Here is a 15,348-nt window from a genome sequence, read left to right on the forward strand (position 1 = left end):
TTATAAATTTTAATAACTGTATAGGAACGTTTTAACTTTAAATATTTTTAATTAATAAAAAATATATAGCAAATTATTGAGGAAGCTAAAAGCACTTAGTTTACGACTACGAACAACCAATTTTATTGTATAATTTAAGTTTTGTTTAGACAATGCTCATAAATACGATGACCGTTGTGAAAAAGGGGACTTTAATTTGACTTAAAGATAGGATATCTGATATCCAAATAGATACCTACACGACTAAAAGTTATATAAAATTCAAAATAACAGCCATAATTCTTTATAGACCAGTCAGAAAATTTTAACGGAACTTTTTGTTTACTTTACATAAAATATGTTATTGTAGGATGACATGAGTCCATGGCAAGGTGGGAGTTCATATCTGCCATGGGCTGGTCACGTGATGTATCTTCCTCCAGCACCTGACCAGCCAATGTCAATGATTCCAACTGACAGACCAGTGAGGTAAGTATACAAGCTTAAAGCTTCTTAAATAATTATCATAAATACTCTAGGGCTCTGGTGGCAGACAAACTTTTGCGCTTATCAAAGAAGTATTTGATTTATTTATGTTATGGCATACATGTGATATGCAACACCTCACTTACTCAGATATTATCTTCTGAAATGTGATCAGAAAATTACTCATATTAATACAAAATGTCTTCAGGATCTTTTATAAGAAATAAACAAAGGTCAACGAAGAAAAAAGAAACTTATCTTAGTAAACGCGGTTAAATTTGGTATTTTTTACTTTAAACTTATATACAGGAGCAAATCAAGTGGATGCCTCGAAACTGCTGCGAGAGCTGCGCGTGCAGCTTTAGCTGGGGAAATGAGAGAGAGGGAGCGGTCTGCCTCACCAGGGGTCGCTAGAGCCGTTCCCGCTAGAGTCGAACCTGTTACCGTAAGTACAATTCTATTTACAAGGAAACTATGACTTGACTGTTTAAATATTTTTTTAAAAGTGCGAATTTTATGTACGGAATATTGTAAGATGTCTTCCATCACGGTGAATTCACTCTTCAAAGCGGACTAACGGAATTGCAGAGACACGTCGCAGGACGTCAATTGATATGGCTCTCTCTTCCATCGTTATTTTATATATAAACTGACAAAAATTGTCACCGAAGAACAGTAGTAGTAAAAGTTTGTCCACAGTTATTATTTTAAGATGACAATACATGGCCTCGTATATTTTATATCAAAGAGGTCAAACCGGTTTCTAGCACCACTTTTCATTTCATCGAATACTTTTTATTTCGCTTTCAAATATATGTTTTGGAAACAGTTCAGACAGATCTGCCTATTACGATGCCAATGTTTTATATAAAGTCAATTTATAAAAAAAATACCGATTTTAATAATTTCAATCTAGATCAAAAATATTTACACAACTAGGTTACCCTATGTAACCTTTATAAATTTCATTTAAGATCACTGTACCCTTTGTTTTTGGTAATGTGAGAACCTCGAAAGTGTATTAGAGTATATACACACAAAGTAGTTTAAAGTACATCTTCTTACTCAACAAAAATCCCACAAAATTTAGTTTTTAATCCGTCAAAAAAAATGTAGTAACAATTATTATTATCTTGTATTTTTTGTATTTACTATATATTATATACTTTTACACACAAATCCTCCAAGACTTCTTTAATTACACTGTAAATTTTTGCTATTATGTGCGTCTGAGACGCAAACTACTAAACGTTGCAATCTCTGGCAGTATGACTAGCGCTGTGGAACACGTCTGCTCCAGAGCATAATGCTGAGCCAGGGTTAGTTGCAACTACAACACACACATTACACACTTAAAATTTTATCCTTTAAAAAAAAATATTTTACTTTTTGATTATTCTTTTTATTATTTTGTGCGTTTCTGAATGTGTTTCGTTAGTAATAAATGTTATGTCTATGTCTTAATAAAAAATAAAAATAGACAAAGGGGAGTTCCTTCCAGTAGACCCAGGTGGAGATGGAGAGAGTACATATTTCAAATCACAAATAGAGCCTTTAATTAAAACATGTAACAAATAAGCCCTTCCAATGTTTAACGGTGTTCTTAATTTGTGCTGTTCGAGGTTCCCACGCGTTTTCAATTAGCAATAGGCAAACAGACATACTTCCGTACTTTTTGTCGAGCGATATTGAGATGACATACAAGGGCAGACGTATATATCATCATTATCAATGGATTATAAAAGGTTGCTAAACGTCAAAATAATAACTTATCATTAATAATGAAATAGGTATTTTTTAAAGGAAATTTTGTCGCCTCAATTGGCGATAAACTTAAAACTTGTTCCCGTATTTGCATGCGGTTTCCACGATAGATTAGAAGAGAGACTTAGGTTTACTATTAGTTCGAAATTTAAAAAAAAACACGTTTACGATGTTCGAGTACGTTTTGATCTGTCCGTAATTGAAAAATATCGTCCCGTAATTTGAATCAGGTAAATATTCATTGTACTGAAAGGTATTAAATTAAAAGTGTAATAATATTAAAAAATACTCTTAGGTCATAATACTTATTCATTAACTTTTTGTTGTTTGATTATTGACCTTATATTTAAATAACCTCCATCATCTATTTTACGTATATATTTTTTTATATAATGTTTCCGTGTACATTGTCTAATGTTTCTAGTATAATTCGCGCATGTATGAATTATACAAAATTGTCGCCTTAAAACAATTAAATGGCAGAAGCCGGCGACAGGCTAAAGATATCTGCAGTCAACTTATTACCTATACTCTTAAATATCCAAATTATTAAATTTCGTATCCAAAAATACAAAGAATACTTGCAGACGTCATTAGAATTCCAGCAATGAATTGACAAACAAGTGAACAAGCACGCTCTCCACACAAACATCAAATTCGTGGCTATTCAAGAGAAGCATTCTTGAACGTTCCTTCTGTAATTAGTACTATTTTTGTGTCTGTCATAAAATACCTTTTATCGTATTTATATAGTATCATATATTTTAAGGTACCCCTGGGAAAAAAACATTCCCGTTATAGCATAGGGAAGACTTTAAACGATGTTATTACAAATGAAATTAATTCTAATAAAATTTGGAAGTACTTATTCTAACACCGACAATAATATTGTCTCGTCAAATCAAAATATATATTTTTATGTTTATTGTCATAAATACTACATGACCTTAATGTTTGTGAACATAATGCAAATCAATAAATAAATATAATAATTGTATGAAGTCCGGAAATCAAATAAATATAGCGTACATACATGCGTAAGCCCATTATCACCTCCTTAAAAAATAATTTCCTATGTGAAATCCTTTTAAATCGGTTAATTATTTGTTATCGTTTTGTTTTGTATACAAAACACAAACAATATAAGTTACATTATAGACTAAGTGCCTTATATACCAATTACACATTATCGACTTACAAGCATTCGGGCAAGCGAGTCTTATAGCGGTAAGTCTCGAGTCTTGCCCGAATAGTTAGCCCGAACTTGCCCTAGGTCAAATCTAATGCGTATTGATAATTAATAAATTTTCGGCCGGCCGGGACTCGCACGATCTCAGTGTTAAGTATCAAATGCTACTATTCAACTTAAGCCATTATTTAGCATTCAAGTCGTTATACCATTATGAGGAATACTTTGTGATCGGCCACCGAGCTGATCTGAATGTTTAACACAATTTACTGTTAAAAAATATTAAGTAGAATATAAAGCGTCACACATCTTGTTCATAGACAAAATTTTTATAAAATTATGTGTGTGTATGAAGAATATCGGGGCGCCCAAGTAGTCGTAGACGATTCTATACTTTATGAAGCGAATGAAGAAAGAAAGCCGTGGATAGAGAAATTTGGAAAGTTGGAGAAGGCCTTTGCCCGTGATGCGGATCTTATCAATTGCCTTTTTTGAATAATTTTTATTTTTTAATGATAAAAGCTTGCCAACGGCACACTGATATATTGCTTGAAGACGATATACAAATTTTAATATGAAAATAACAAGGCAAACATGACAGACACGAAGAGATAATACAAATATTGAACCAAACAATTAAAATTACAAAAACTAAACGAAAATCTATTTAAAAGTGTGAAAGAGTGTGTGTGGTTGCAACTATGGATGTCCAGATCGAATTCGTTTATCAGAATGCCCAACCTGGACATCGGTGAGCTTTGACAAACATAGGAAAAAATGGAATGGCTTGGTTATCTAGAGGGTACACTACGCGAAATTTAAGTGCCTTGAAGGAAGTTAGGATAATGAGTAAAAAGAACAAAACATTTACAAATTTAAACTGTATGGTGGTTAACAATTGTAAAGATTGAAAAAAACGAGCTTTATTACACGAGAGAACTATGTCTTGTTATAATTTTTTGACTCTTATCTATATTGAATTTTAAAATATAATTTTGCGGTTTACAATGTCCAGGGTCGCCTATTTGAACAGTCACAAATAAAAGAAATAATATTTTATTATACAAAAGGTATTTAATTGATAGACCAAACAAATAAGCAATAGTATCAGATTTTTTGATTGTTTTCGTCTTTCTGTATCGACAAAATTATCAACGGCAAGAATTAATATAATAAATAATTATTTTATTTAGTTTAAAAGGTGCAATAAGACTCGAATTACAATGAATAATGAAGTAAATATCTACCTAATTTGATAGAACTTTATGCGTACGCGTAATACAAAAAAAACTTAACAAATATATATGTCATCTGTATTTTCTCTAACTCTATTACCTCTGTTAGGTTATACAAAACATAAACACTACACTGACGCTCTTATTAATGAACGTAGTAAATAATGTTGGGAAGACACATAGTCTCATTGCGCATCCGTCTGCGCATGTGTGATGACGTTTTCGTGATCTGTTGTTTGCGGTTAGATTATTAAGGTATGTTATTTTTTTATTAAAAAGTATCCGAGTTAACCTGAACTTCTAGATAAATATTTTAATAAACATATTTATGAAATAATTAAATCAATTTAAGAACACGAAAACTGAAAAAAATATTTTTTTAAAACAACGAACTCTTTTTTTCTCAAAAGTTGGTAGACTTTTAACCTAAATTGTTTTCATTATATGCCATATCTATATTTTTTCTCTATATCTTATACGATTAATAAAAATTAATCGCAAAACATGTTGTTAAGCGCAGCTCTAAGGCGGATGGGGGCATATAAAAAATGTTCCATATGTTGTTGTGTTTGTTAGTGTGCCTTTTAAAATAAATAAAGCTTCCAAAACGTATGCTAAGTAAAAAATCATATTATGTAAAAAGTCCTCGAGGGCAGCTATAATGCATAAATATAAGATTCTCTTTTTAGATCATTTTTGCATGTAATAGTAATTTAATAAATGTATTAAACTAATTTATCAGAACACAATCAAAACATGTTGTATAGAAATATGATTATGAAATTTATAACTAATATATCTTTAGTTTTCGTGCTCATTTGTAAGAAGACAAAATGATGTAAGTGTTATTATAAAATCCTATAATTAATGAAAGAAAATATCCTTTCTTAATCCATTTTAAAAGAAATAGCTTTGTTTATTGACTGAAAAATAAATGCAACAATAGAATTTTATAAAAATTACCACCAAAGCTTTACGCAAAGATAATGGATTCAAAAATGGTCCGAATTGAAAAGGCTTGGTATAATAATAAAAAAATAAGAATCGTATTTAGGTGCTTAAAACTTGTGTAGTATTTTTCCATAATTTACTATAGTGCAATTAAGACTTTACTTAATTACAAAGTTTAACCATTTGTAAATAAAAACTCCAGAGTAGTTGTCGCCTGGTACTGACGGGGGACGCCAAGCCTTTTTAAGGGACTTTCCCTTTTTAGGAATGGAGAGATTTGACGCTCCCCTGCTGGCTAGTTTCTTGGCCAGAGAACTGCCTGATCGCGTACCTTACTGTCACAAAAATCCGACACCAAAGTTAGCTATAGTCAACATTTTAGTGTTATCTATTGTTAGTGTCGCTTTTTCTACAAACTTAAATTACAATTTGTAAAAAGATTTAGATTATCTTGTTACGCCAAAGAAGTATAACTTCTAACGCGTGAACATAAGTACACACACGTCCTTTTTTTACTAAAGCTGCCATCATCACCAGTAATCAAACCGACATTTTAAAATTAATTTCATTATTGACAATACGTCTTAATACTTTATTATTATGATTCAAAATGAATGGTTACAAAACTACCTAGTACGAGAAAAGCGGATATGAAGCGGTTGAGCGGAACTGGGTTGAAGCGCTTATGTAAAAACTTTTATTTTTACATATATCTGTAATCTGTGCTCAGATTTTATTAGCCGTGACGAAGTTTGCATAATGTTTTTGTGAAATAGGACCTGTGGTGGCCTATGTCGTAAATTCGGAGGACAATAGAAAATCATCGTAAATACCTTTTAGTATATTTATAAAAATTGTTAAAATTAATATGCATTACAAAAATACAGATTATGAATCACAATAATGGTCACAAGTAAATGCTTTTCACGTTTATAGATCACGAATATGATCAAATCGTAAAATAATCATAAAAATAATACGCCTTTTCGTGATTGTTTTATTAGTCCATATACATATGTTATATACTCTTCAACATCAAACATATTCGATGTACAAACTGAGATATTCATTTTATATTTCCTACTGTCCGTATTTGGGTCTAACTGCCAACTGCAGCGAAGCTTCTGAATTTTCTAGTAAGTAGAAGTAAAAATTCATAGGACACAATCGTTGTATACGACAAATTTAATAATTCACAAATTCACAAACTATGAATTTCTTCCCCGTAAAATCAAGTATCAACTTTTTTTAATAAAAAATCTAAACAAATGAATCAAATTGGAGGACAGTGTCGACAATTGGCGGCCATATCGCTTATTAAATATTTGTACCAAGCAAGTCTTACAAAATTTATATCATACGTGTGCAAGATATTAATTGCAGACATTGAAATATGAAGTCCAGTAACCATCATTACATCACAAATATTTTCTCTTAGATAATTATTGTTAATACTAAAAACTAGTAATACTTATTCATGAGAAATTTATAATGTTTTATTTAAAAAGTTCGTACAAATATATTTACGTAAACAAATTCTTGAGGTTTATAATATTCCGTTCCAATTATGAATTCCCAATAGATAATAATTATAGCGTTGATGATAAAATAATTGTCAATGTACGCGACCTTGCATTGTGATCTCATCACACCTATAACTTATACAGCCAGTAAAGAATTTCCATGGTTTATATATGTATATTTTTAAATATCAATTGTTATCTTCTAGTCCATATTTAAGATGAAAAATATTTCAGGTTATTTGGAATCTGAAGTTATGTAAACGTAAATTAAATGACTGTCCATTAAATGCTTATCATATTCCAATCAGTTTAATCTCAAATAACAATGCAAAATATTAAGTTCTAAAGTGTCTTATAAAGCGGTACTAAACTTAACTTCATTCTACATATGAGTAATTTTCAGACAGAACAACAGAATATACATTAAAGCTAAACTAATATCTAGTATTAAGGACAATATTGTGACTAATAAAATAAGAACCCTACTGTCTTCCGTCTGCTTATATAAATAAATTATTATTAGAACTTTATTGTATGAGCAAAGTGTTTGACATACAGTAGTTCCATAGCGAATGTCTCGACTCTAAGTGAATCTTAAGACTATCTGTATTTGGCGCAATTTTTTAAAAATCGTTATAACATTCAGGCTCCAGAAGATAAGGCATTCCTTATATTGAAATAGTATTCCTTTTTACAACAAACTCCCAATCGAAGTTAGATTATCACTAAATAGATTCAAAGCTCTCGTTAAACGTAAATTAATCAATATTTTTTTATTAATTTGATGATTGTTTAAATGACCATAATCCTTGGGATTGATTTGCACCGTCAAACAATTTGTATCACCCAAAACTTGGCGATTAAAAAGAGTGGCGGAGTGTTTCTTACCAGTTCTTCTTGCCCGCTCTACGCCAGTGACTTGCGAATAATGCGATATTTTCTGTTGACGTTCATAAGTGTAGATGGTTACGTATATGAATAAAGTTATTTTGCGTCGGAGGATATATACATATGTAATGAAACACTCCCAAATCTGTCGAATGAATTCCAAAGCATAAAAATGTTGCCATAAACAGAAATATTAATAACAATGTATTACAAACAAGTTATGCCACTGATGTCATCGCTCAATATGCAACAAGTTAAATATTTTTACCTGATTAGAAAATTCGCGACTTCCCTGTCATCTGTTATATATGAATCTTTATTATTGTAAATTTAAATTACTTACCTGAACATAAATTAATTTATATGTTTATTTATTTAAATTTGTATAATTATTTCCCGATATTACTACACAATACATGTAACTGGGAAAAAACTAAGATCATCAAAATATTTATAGTTTTTTTTAAATTTTCATAGTTTACTTATCTAAATTTCTAGTCATGTTATACATTTTTTCTATCTATGTGCACAATTTTGAAACTATAGCGAAACAAAAACGAAACATCGTTAACCAGCGAGTTTAACCATTCAGAATACTTAACGCTAAATGTGCTAACCACTGCGTTGGTCAGAGATAAGGCTGATCAACAAAAAAAAACTTGATCAAGAAAACAAATCTATAGGAAACATTTCAAGGATTTTTCTAAACCATAAAATTACATTAATTACTTTGTTATGTAATAAAATGCACATTTTAAATTAACACATGACAATTAAATACGCTCAGCGTAAATAATTAGCGGACAGTTAGACCTGTTTACGCAGTTTTTGTAACGGGTAAAAATGTTGTTCTTGGAACGCTAAGAAATAACAACATTAAGGTGAAAGCGAAGAAAGGGAGAAATGTGTCTCGTACTCATGGGGTATGGAGCAGGTACATATCAGTTTAACTAAATTTTATATAGACATTATAAATTCAAAACATTGCTTTCAAAAATAAGTATTATAAAAAAAATACACTTTAATCTCTGCATCGGGTTAAATTCAGTCTTTATAGCTACAATTAATTATTTCTGTAGTTTATACCTTTTTAAATAGTCTCTATCTTTACAGATACAGCGGAATCTCTTTAACTCGAACCGGGTTAAGTCGAAATCCTCAGTATGTCGAAAAATAATCAATTCCTTCCGCTGAACGCCTAAATACGCGGTATCTCGAATTATTTAGACTTTGAAACTCGAACAAAATGTTATTTCCTCGTCGAGTTATAACTCGAATTTCAAAAAGGAGACTCCGTACGTCGTAGTTAGAAAAAAAGTTAAATGATATGTATCTCGAAGTTCTTGTTAAGTCGAAAACTCGTTAAGTCAAATTATTTTGCATTTCCCTTGACATTCTACTATACGTATATATATGACTGAACTCCTTTTAAATGGCTGGACCAATTTGAAATAAAATTTTATATGCGTTTGGGTTAGGCGCCCTGGATGGTTTCGATTCACACATCCCAGCTGAAAATAAACAGCTGGTGTAATATTAATCTTCTGTGCATGTTTTCGTAATTAAACTCGTGAACTGGACAGATTTTGATGAAATTATTATCTGTATTCAAGTGGAATCAAAAATGATTTATTAGATTTTTTTATGTAAATCTGTCGGATCCGCTATTACAGTATAAATATCTGTTCGCCATCTTACACTTAGATTAACTTAAGTTAGAGCAAATGGGCATCTTATAGGCAGACGTGGCTAGCCTATTTCATGTAAAAAGAACATCACGCAATAACTAGTATTAAAATGTCTCCGAATCGAGTTCTTTAAACATTCGGTGGATCAAGTCAATTAAAATAAAGATGCATCATTAACAAATAAAATTAGTAAGTGATTTCGTAATCTCGTATTATTGCTTTTTACGAAATTAATGTTTGCATTTAAATGGATTTTATTTCGGATTATGTAAATGAGATGCGTGCAGTGAAACTCTGAGTCAAGTATTACGTAGATATTCATTGTATTTATAAATAATTTTCATTTGTTTGAATTCATATCTTTTTAGCGGAGTAAAGGCATAGATCGGTGATAACGATAAAACTGCCCTATGTCAGCAACTGTACTCTAATATTTATATACAGGCGGTGAGAATATATAAAAGGTCTAAATAATTTTTGACAGCAACACAGCGATCCATTTTTCATGTAACATTAGTTTTTCGAGCGATGCATGTTCGTGATTCGTAAAAGTAAATACTTCCTCAGACTGTTTCTCCTTCCGTACATTTATCGCAAAAAAATTCAAACTAAACTATCCCGTTGTTTTGCATGAAGCAACATGGTCACAATTTGACTGTGGTCACAATATGTACCACATGTCTTTATCAATGGATGAAATGAATTATTATTTATTCTGTCTTGTTATACTTTTCTCTCCTTAATCCTATATCTTAAAATGTAATTAATTGTCAAAATGATTACCAATTCATTACGACGGTTTGTATCATATTTTTTGAGTTCTTCAAGGACATCGAAAATGTTTTTATGATGTAAATACGTACCAAAGGCCAGCGATAAGCTTAACGCGTTTTACGCAACATGCATTACAAGTAGTGTTGATTTTACCATGTAGTGTACCAAGCTGTATAGTTTATTTATTGACATTTAAATTTAAACACAAATAAAGGAATACTTACCTTACCCCTAATAAGCAATCTCTTTTAGACAACCTGTGTAAAGACAGGTAAAAGCAGCAGTAATGCCAACAATACAACGAAAAGTGTATATCATAATATAGTATTTGTTCCCTACGACAATTCTACCCTAAATAAACACCGAAATCATAATTAAAAATAATGTATTACTTCTTTCTTAGATCATGTCATTACTGACAATTTACATACCCTGCCGAATACTGGTGTCATTGATTTTTAAATACATAAAGACTTAGCAGCATATGTACATCGTTCGAAATTTATCATTAATCATCACAACAGTGTCGTTCACTCAATTCTTTCATTGTTCAATCGATCTTTACATCCAATAATTGTTCAATTTGTTGGTACTATTGTAAGCGTTAAAATAAAAGAATATAGCTTATTTATTCCTCATCAAAACTACTATTAAAATCTTCAATTAACAGTTTGAATCAAAACGTAATTAACTTAATAAAATAATAATAATTGACAAGAGTTAAGTACTTCCTAGATTCTCCCCGTCTTTTTAATTTCATCACATCACCATTGTACGCGTTATATAATTATTATCTAGTAATACTAGATTTTTGTCACTGTGACAAACTATTCGACTTCTGCGTCTATGTGGTATTTCAGAAAGTGCTTGATATGTTGTACAATCATAATACTTGGAGTCAAATTTACAGACGACAATGCATTACGTTTGATTTTAATTTGTCTATACTTATTGCATCTGTTCTGTCCCAATCACCACGTTTACGGCATTAGGTCCGTCATTTAACATTTTCACCCTTTTGAAAAAGAGATATTTAAGACTGAATTTGATATCCAATTTGGCAAAATATAAACTTGGCAATTAAAATAACTGGGGGATAGTGCCCTGCCAGTTCTTCCCGCCCTACAACCTTCATTAGAAAAACTGGTAGTAAATTTTATTTAAGGACGAGAATCCTAATTAAAATTGCATTTGAAGCCAAGCAGATACGAATTATAATATTTTATACATAGAATTTAACTCGTCTCATTAAACTTCATCTTCATAGGAAAACACGGCACGCGAGGCCACTCGTGTTCAAACAATATTGTTCGCAAACACCGTGGACAAATGGATGTCCTACTTACGACCACATTTAAATAAAGTCTTAACGTTAGTTATGTAACCTAACATTAGTTAAGTAACATTTAGGTATATATTAGTAAATATATACCTAAATGTTACTTAAAGCAAACTGTAAACAACTATGGCATATGTTAAGCCAATATGAGTTTAGCCAACTTTAGTTTTTACCACACTCATAAATTGTAATTTAACATTCTCGTTTCCGATAAAGTCCAATAATATAAGTGTAATTTAGATTTTTAAACCCTTTAGCCAAGCCAAGATAGGTTTTGTTGGCGTCTCAACCCCACTACACCTAATTTTATGTTAGTAATAAGCCCATATTTAAAACCATTAAAGTCAGTTGTTATCAGTTTCAAACTAAGTGTTTCATTTACATATATATGAACATATGCCTACAACAACCGCCACCGAACAATGATGTACTTTCTTTGACAAATATAGTATCCAAATTGATTCAAAAAATTACATCAGTCTAATACCGATATTTTAAAGACAATGTAAAAAACTATGTGCTACGAAGCCGCACAAGCATAAAAGACTTTGTAACATATAAGAAAGAGTTTAACGTAGCGAATACACAATTCAAAATTCGAATCTATAATTTTTATAGGAAGAGATTCAACTCGTAAACGTAAACTTTTCACAGTACTGCATACGTACAGTTCACATTAGAACAAAGTCTAGATTTAACTATACCAACAGTCAACAATGTGAAGCATTCAGGGCATGTCCATATTTCTCGCATTGTTTGACAAGAATGGAGCGTCCTTCGATGGCAGGATAACATTTATAATGTCATTTGTTACGAGGTAATTGTTTATTGATTTGGGTGACGTAAGTAGGTTGTACATATATGAATTATTTTATGCCAGCTGTCGAAGAATGAATAACTGTTTGAAATTAGAACCTTAAGGCTCTGCCTTCGAATGTACCGGTAAGTCAGCCGTGGTTTTGTTCGCTAGCCTCATCATCATCATCGAGATTTTGGGTCATGTCTTCCGCAGCAGATGTATGCCAAATCTTTTTAATTATTTGTTGTTACAGATGTTAAAATTAGTCTTTAAGTTATACTTACTAACCAATATGGATCTTTGGTATTTACATGATTTAAGCGATGCAAATGTTTTTTTGTATCTCAAAATGTATGTTTTCAGCATATGTAAAAAAAATTAAAAGAAAAAGTTCAATTCCGAAACATTGAAGTAACTTTTTTCCAATGTCTTTTGAAATAGACAAAATCACTATAATTACGTTTACCTTAAATACAATTTCAATTGACTATTGTCATTGTCATAGAGAAATTATTTCATGGCTCAGCTTTCAACATATTAAAAATAAACAAATCATTTTTTTTACATTTACATCTATAGAGTGTTATTGTTAAATCACGGTAATTTACCGTAAGTAGTATTATTGTATCCATCTTTCGCCTTCATATATGTATATAAGCCTGGGGTGACCATATAAAACAAAAGACGATAGCGCGTTTCGCTTGACTCTGATTGGTCGAACGCCACGATGGGTATGTATTATACGCATGTATGCCTGTCTATAATGAAGCTTAATATGCCATGACCAATGACTATTAAACGAAACATGCCATTGTTTGGTCATTGATTCTCGTCAATACCTCAAACCCTTGTCAGTTTAAATCTTGTATAAATTATGTTTGATTATCATTTCGTCGGTAAAATGACCAGTCTAAAACATTTTCACTTGTAAGTGAGATGGCATGAGATTACGTTGTATCGTTTATATAGTTTCCGCGTTCCTCATATGTACATTATACAATCTACTTAAGAAGCCATGCGTGACACGCGTGAAAGAATCCTAATAAATAATATCTTAACAAAAATCTAAACGGCTATTGGCGTGCATCAAGATGTACGCGGTGTCACGTTACCATATTACCTTCAAATTGCGTGTAATGGAGTCTTTGCACTGTATAATCTATACAAAGTTTTTATAGATAAGTTAAATTATAGTGTTCTCAAGGCCGCCTTGGCTATCGCTGACACCTATACCATAAGAAATTGACGCTAAAACTGTCAAATTGTTAGAGTGTGTTGATGAGTACATCAATCATATTAAATTACATAAGAACATTTTGGAATCTATCTTAAAATTTTATTTAATAATAAAATTTCATTTATTCATATCGGTAACACAATGTACACTTATGAACGTCAAAAACAGAAATGTATAATATATGTTCTCAAATCAAGGGCGTAGAACGGAAGAGAAGAACTGCCATGTTTTTGTTTTATACAACGTTTGTAAGGAGCTGCAACCATTAATACCACGTTCCACATGACATCTTAAGTAATTAATAATAATAAAATAAATTAAAAACAAAGATTTGTTCTGTATCAACTCCAGCACTTTATTAAGTTCAATTACTTACTAAACTATTAAGTATAAAAATGATGTTACAAGAAACGATTAATAAAATACATTATAATTCCCGAAACGTAAGTTGATCAATGTTTGTGATAAAGTGTTCATTAAGACGTGAGCAAGCCTATTAGGTAATATCCTACTAACAGAACATGGGCGAACATTCACTTGTTTATATATATTTATTGTTATCATTTATTATCCAATCCGAATATCTACATAACAATGTTAGGTAAGTTTTAACCAGTTATCACGCTAGGCTCTGGAGGATATTTATAGTGCTGAACTAACTAGCTGCTGCCTTTCTTAACCTACCTTATTAGTAGCTACTTACCAACTTATAGAATATTTCGCTACCAGAGAATTTTGCGGAATAAAAACTCGTTTGTATGTTTTTCTGTTCAATTCAAAAATTCTCCACGAAAACGTTCCTCATAGTTCAAGGAATAATTTTAACTAAAAATCATCTCTTAAAAGCCTTACAATGTACATTTAGTTACAAATATGTACTTAAACTAAACTATAACTGAATGTGTTATTGATACTTTAAACATCTTATACAATAATTCTCTAAATACAATATTAATATTTCTGCAATAGAATTTAATAAAATATTGCTATTATCAAGTTTTTTAACCCGGAATAGATTTTAATTGTCTTTATAAATCGCTTTTCGTGTTGTTTCGAATGTTAAGTTCTACTTTAGAATAAATTTTTATAACTAAATACATTTGTTTCATAATACGAACATAACATGTTTCAAACAACTCCTATGTACCAAACGCCTAGTCAGATAAGCAATAAATATGTATATACTTTTATATTTATCCTATTCATAATTATCTTTCTGGCAAGACCTGCTGCCTGTAGTGGCTACAGCGTGCGACTCTCATCCTTGAGATCGTAGGTCCGATCCCCGTCTGTGTAGCAATAGTGTATTTGCGCATTTAACTTTCGCTCGAAGAGTGAAGGAAAACATCAAGGAAACCAGCTTGCCTTAGACCCAAAAAGTGGACGGCGTGAGTCCACTTTTTGGGTCTTAGGCAAGCTTTACAAGAGCCTGGCCTACTTGTTTATTAGATTGACCAATGACCATGAAACAGATACAGCAAAACTGAGCCCCAGAC

At 31.2% G+C, this 15,348-nt stretch overlaps 1 protein-coding gene across 2 annotated transcripts in view; it reads left to right on the forward strand.

The window, feature by feature from the left end:
• LOC123714150 overlaps positions 1 to 15,348 on the forward strand; it is a 101,084-nt gene that overhangs the window by 75,478 nt on the left and 10,258 nt on the right. For both annotated transcript variants that reach the window (XM_045668316.1, XM_045668315.1), the window contains exons 14-15: positions 350 to 468; positions 775 to 910. In XM_045668316.1, coding sequence (XP_045524272.1) covers positions 350 to 468; positions 775 to 910 — 255 coding nt within the window. The remainder of the gene's footprint in view (positions 1 to 349; positions 469 to 774; positions 911 to 15,348) is intronic.

Source organism: Pieris brassicae, chromosome 9 (assembly GCF_905147105.1).
Source record: "Pieris brassicae chromosome 9, ilPieBrab1.1, whole genome shotgun sequence".
Taxonomy (NCBI): Eukaryota; Metazoa; Arthropoda; class Insecta; order Lepidoptera; family Pieridae; genus Pieris; species Pieris brassicae.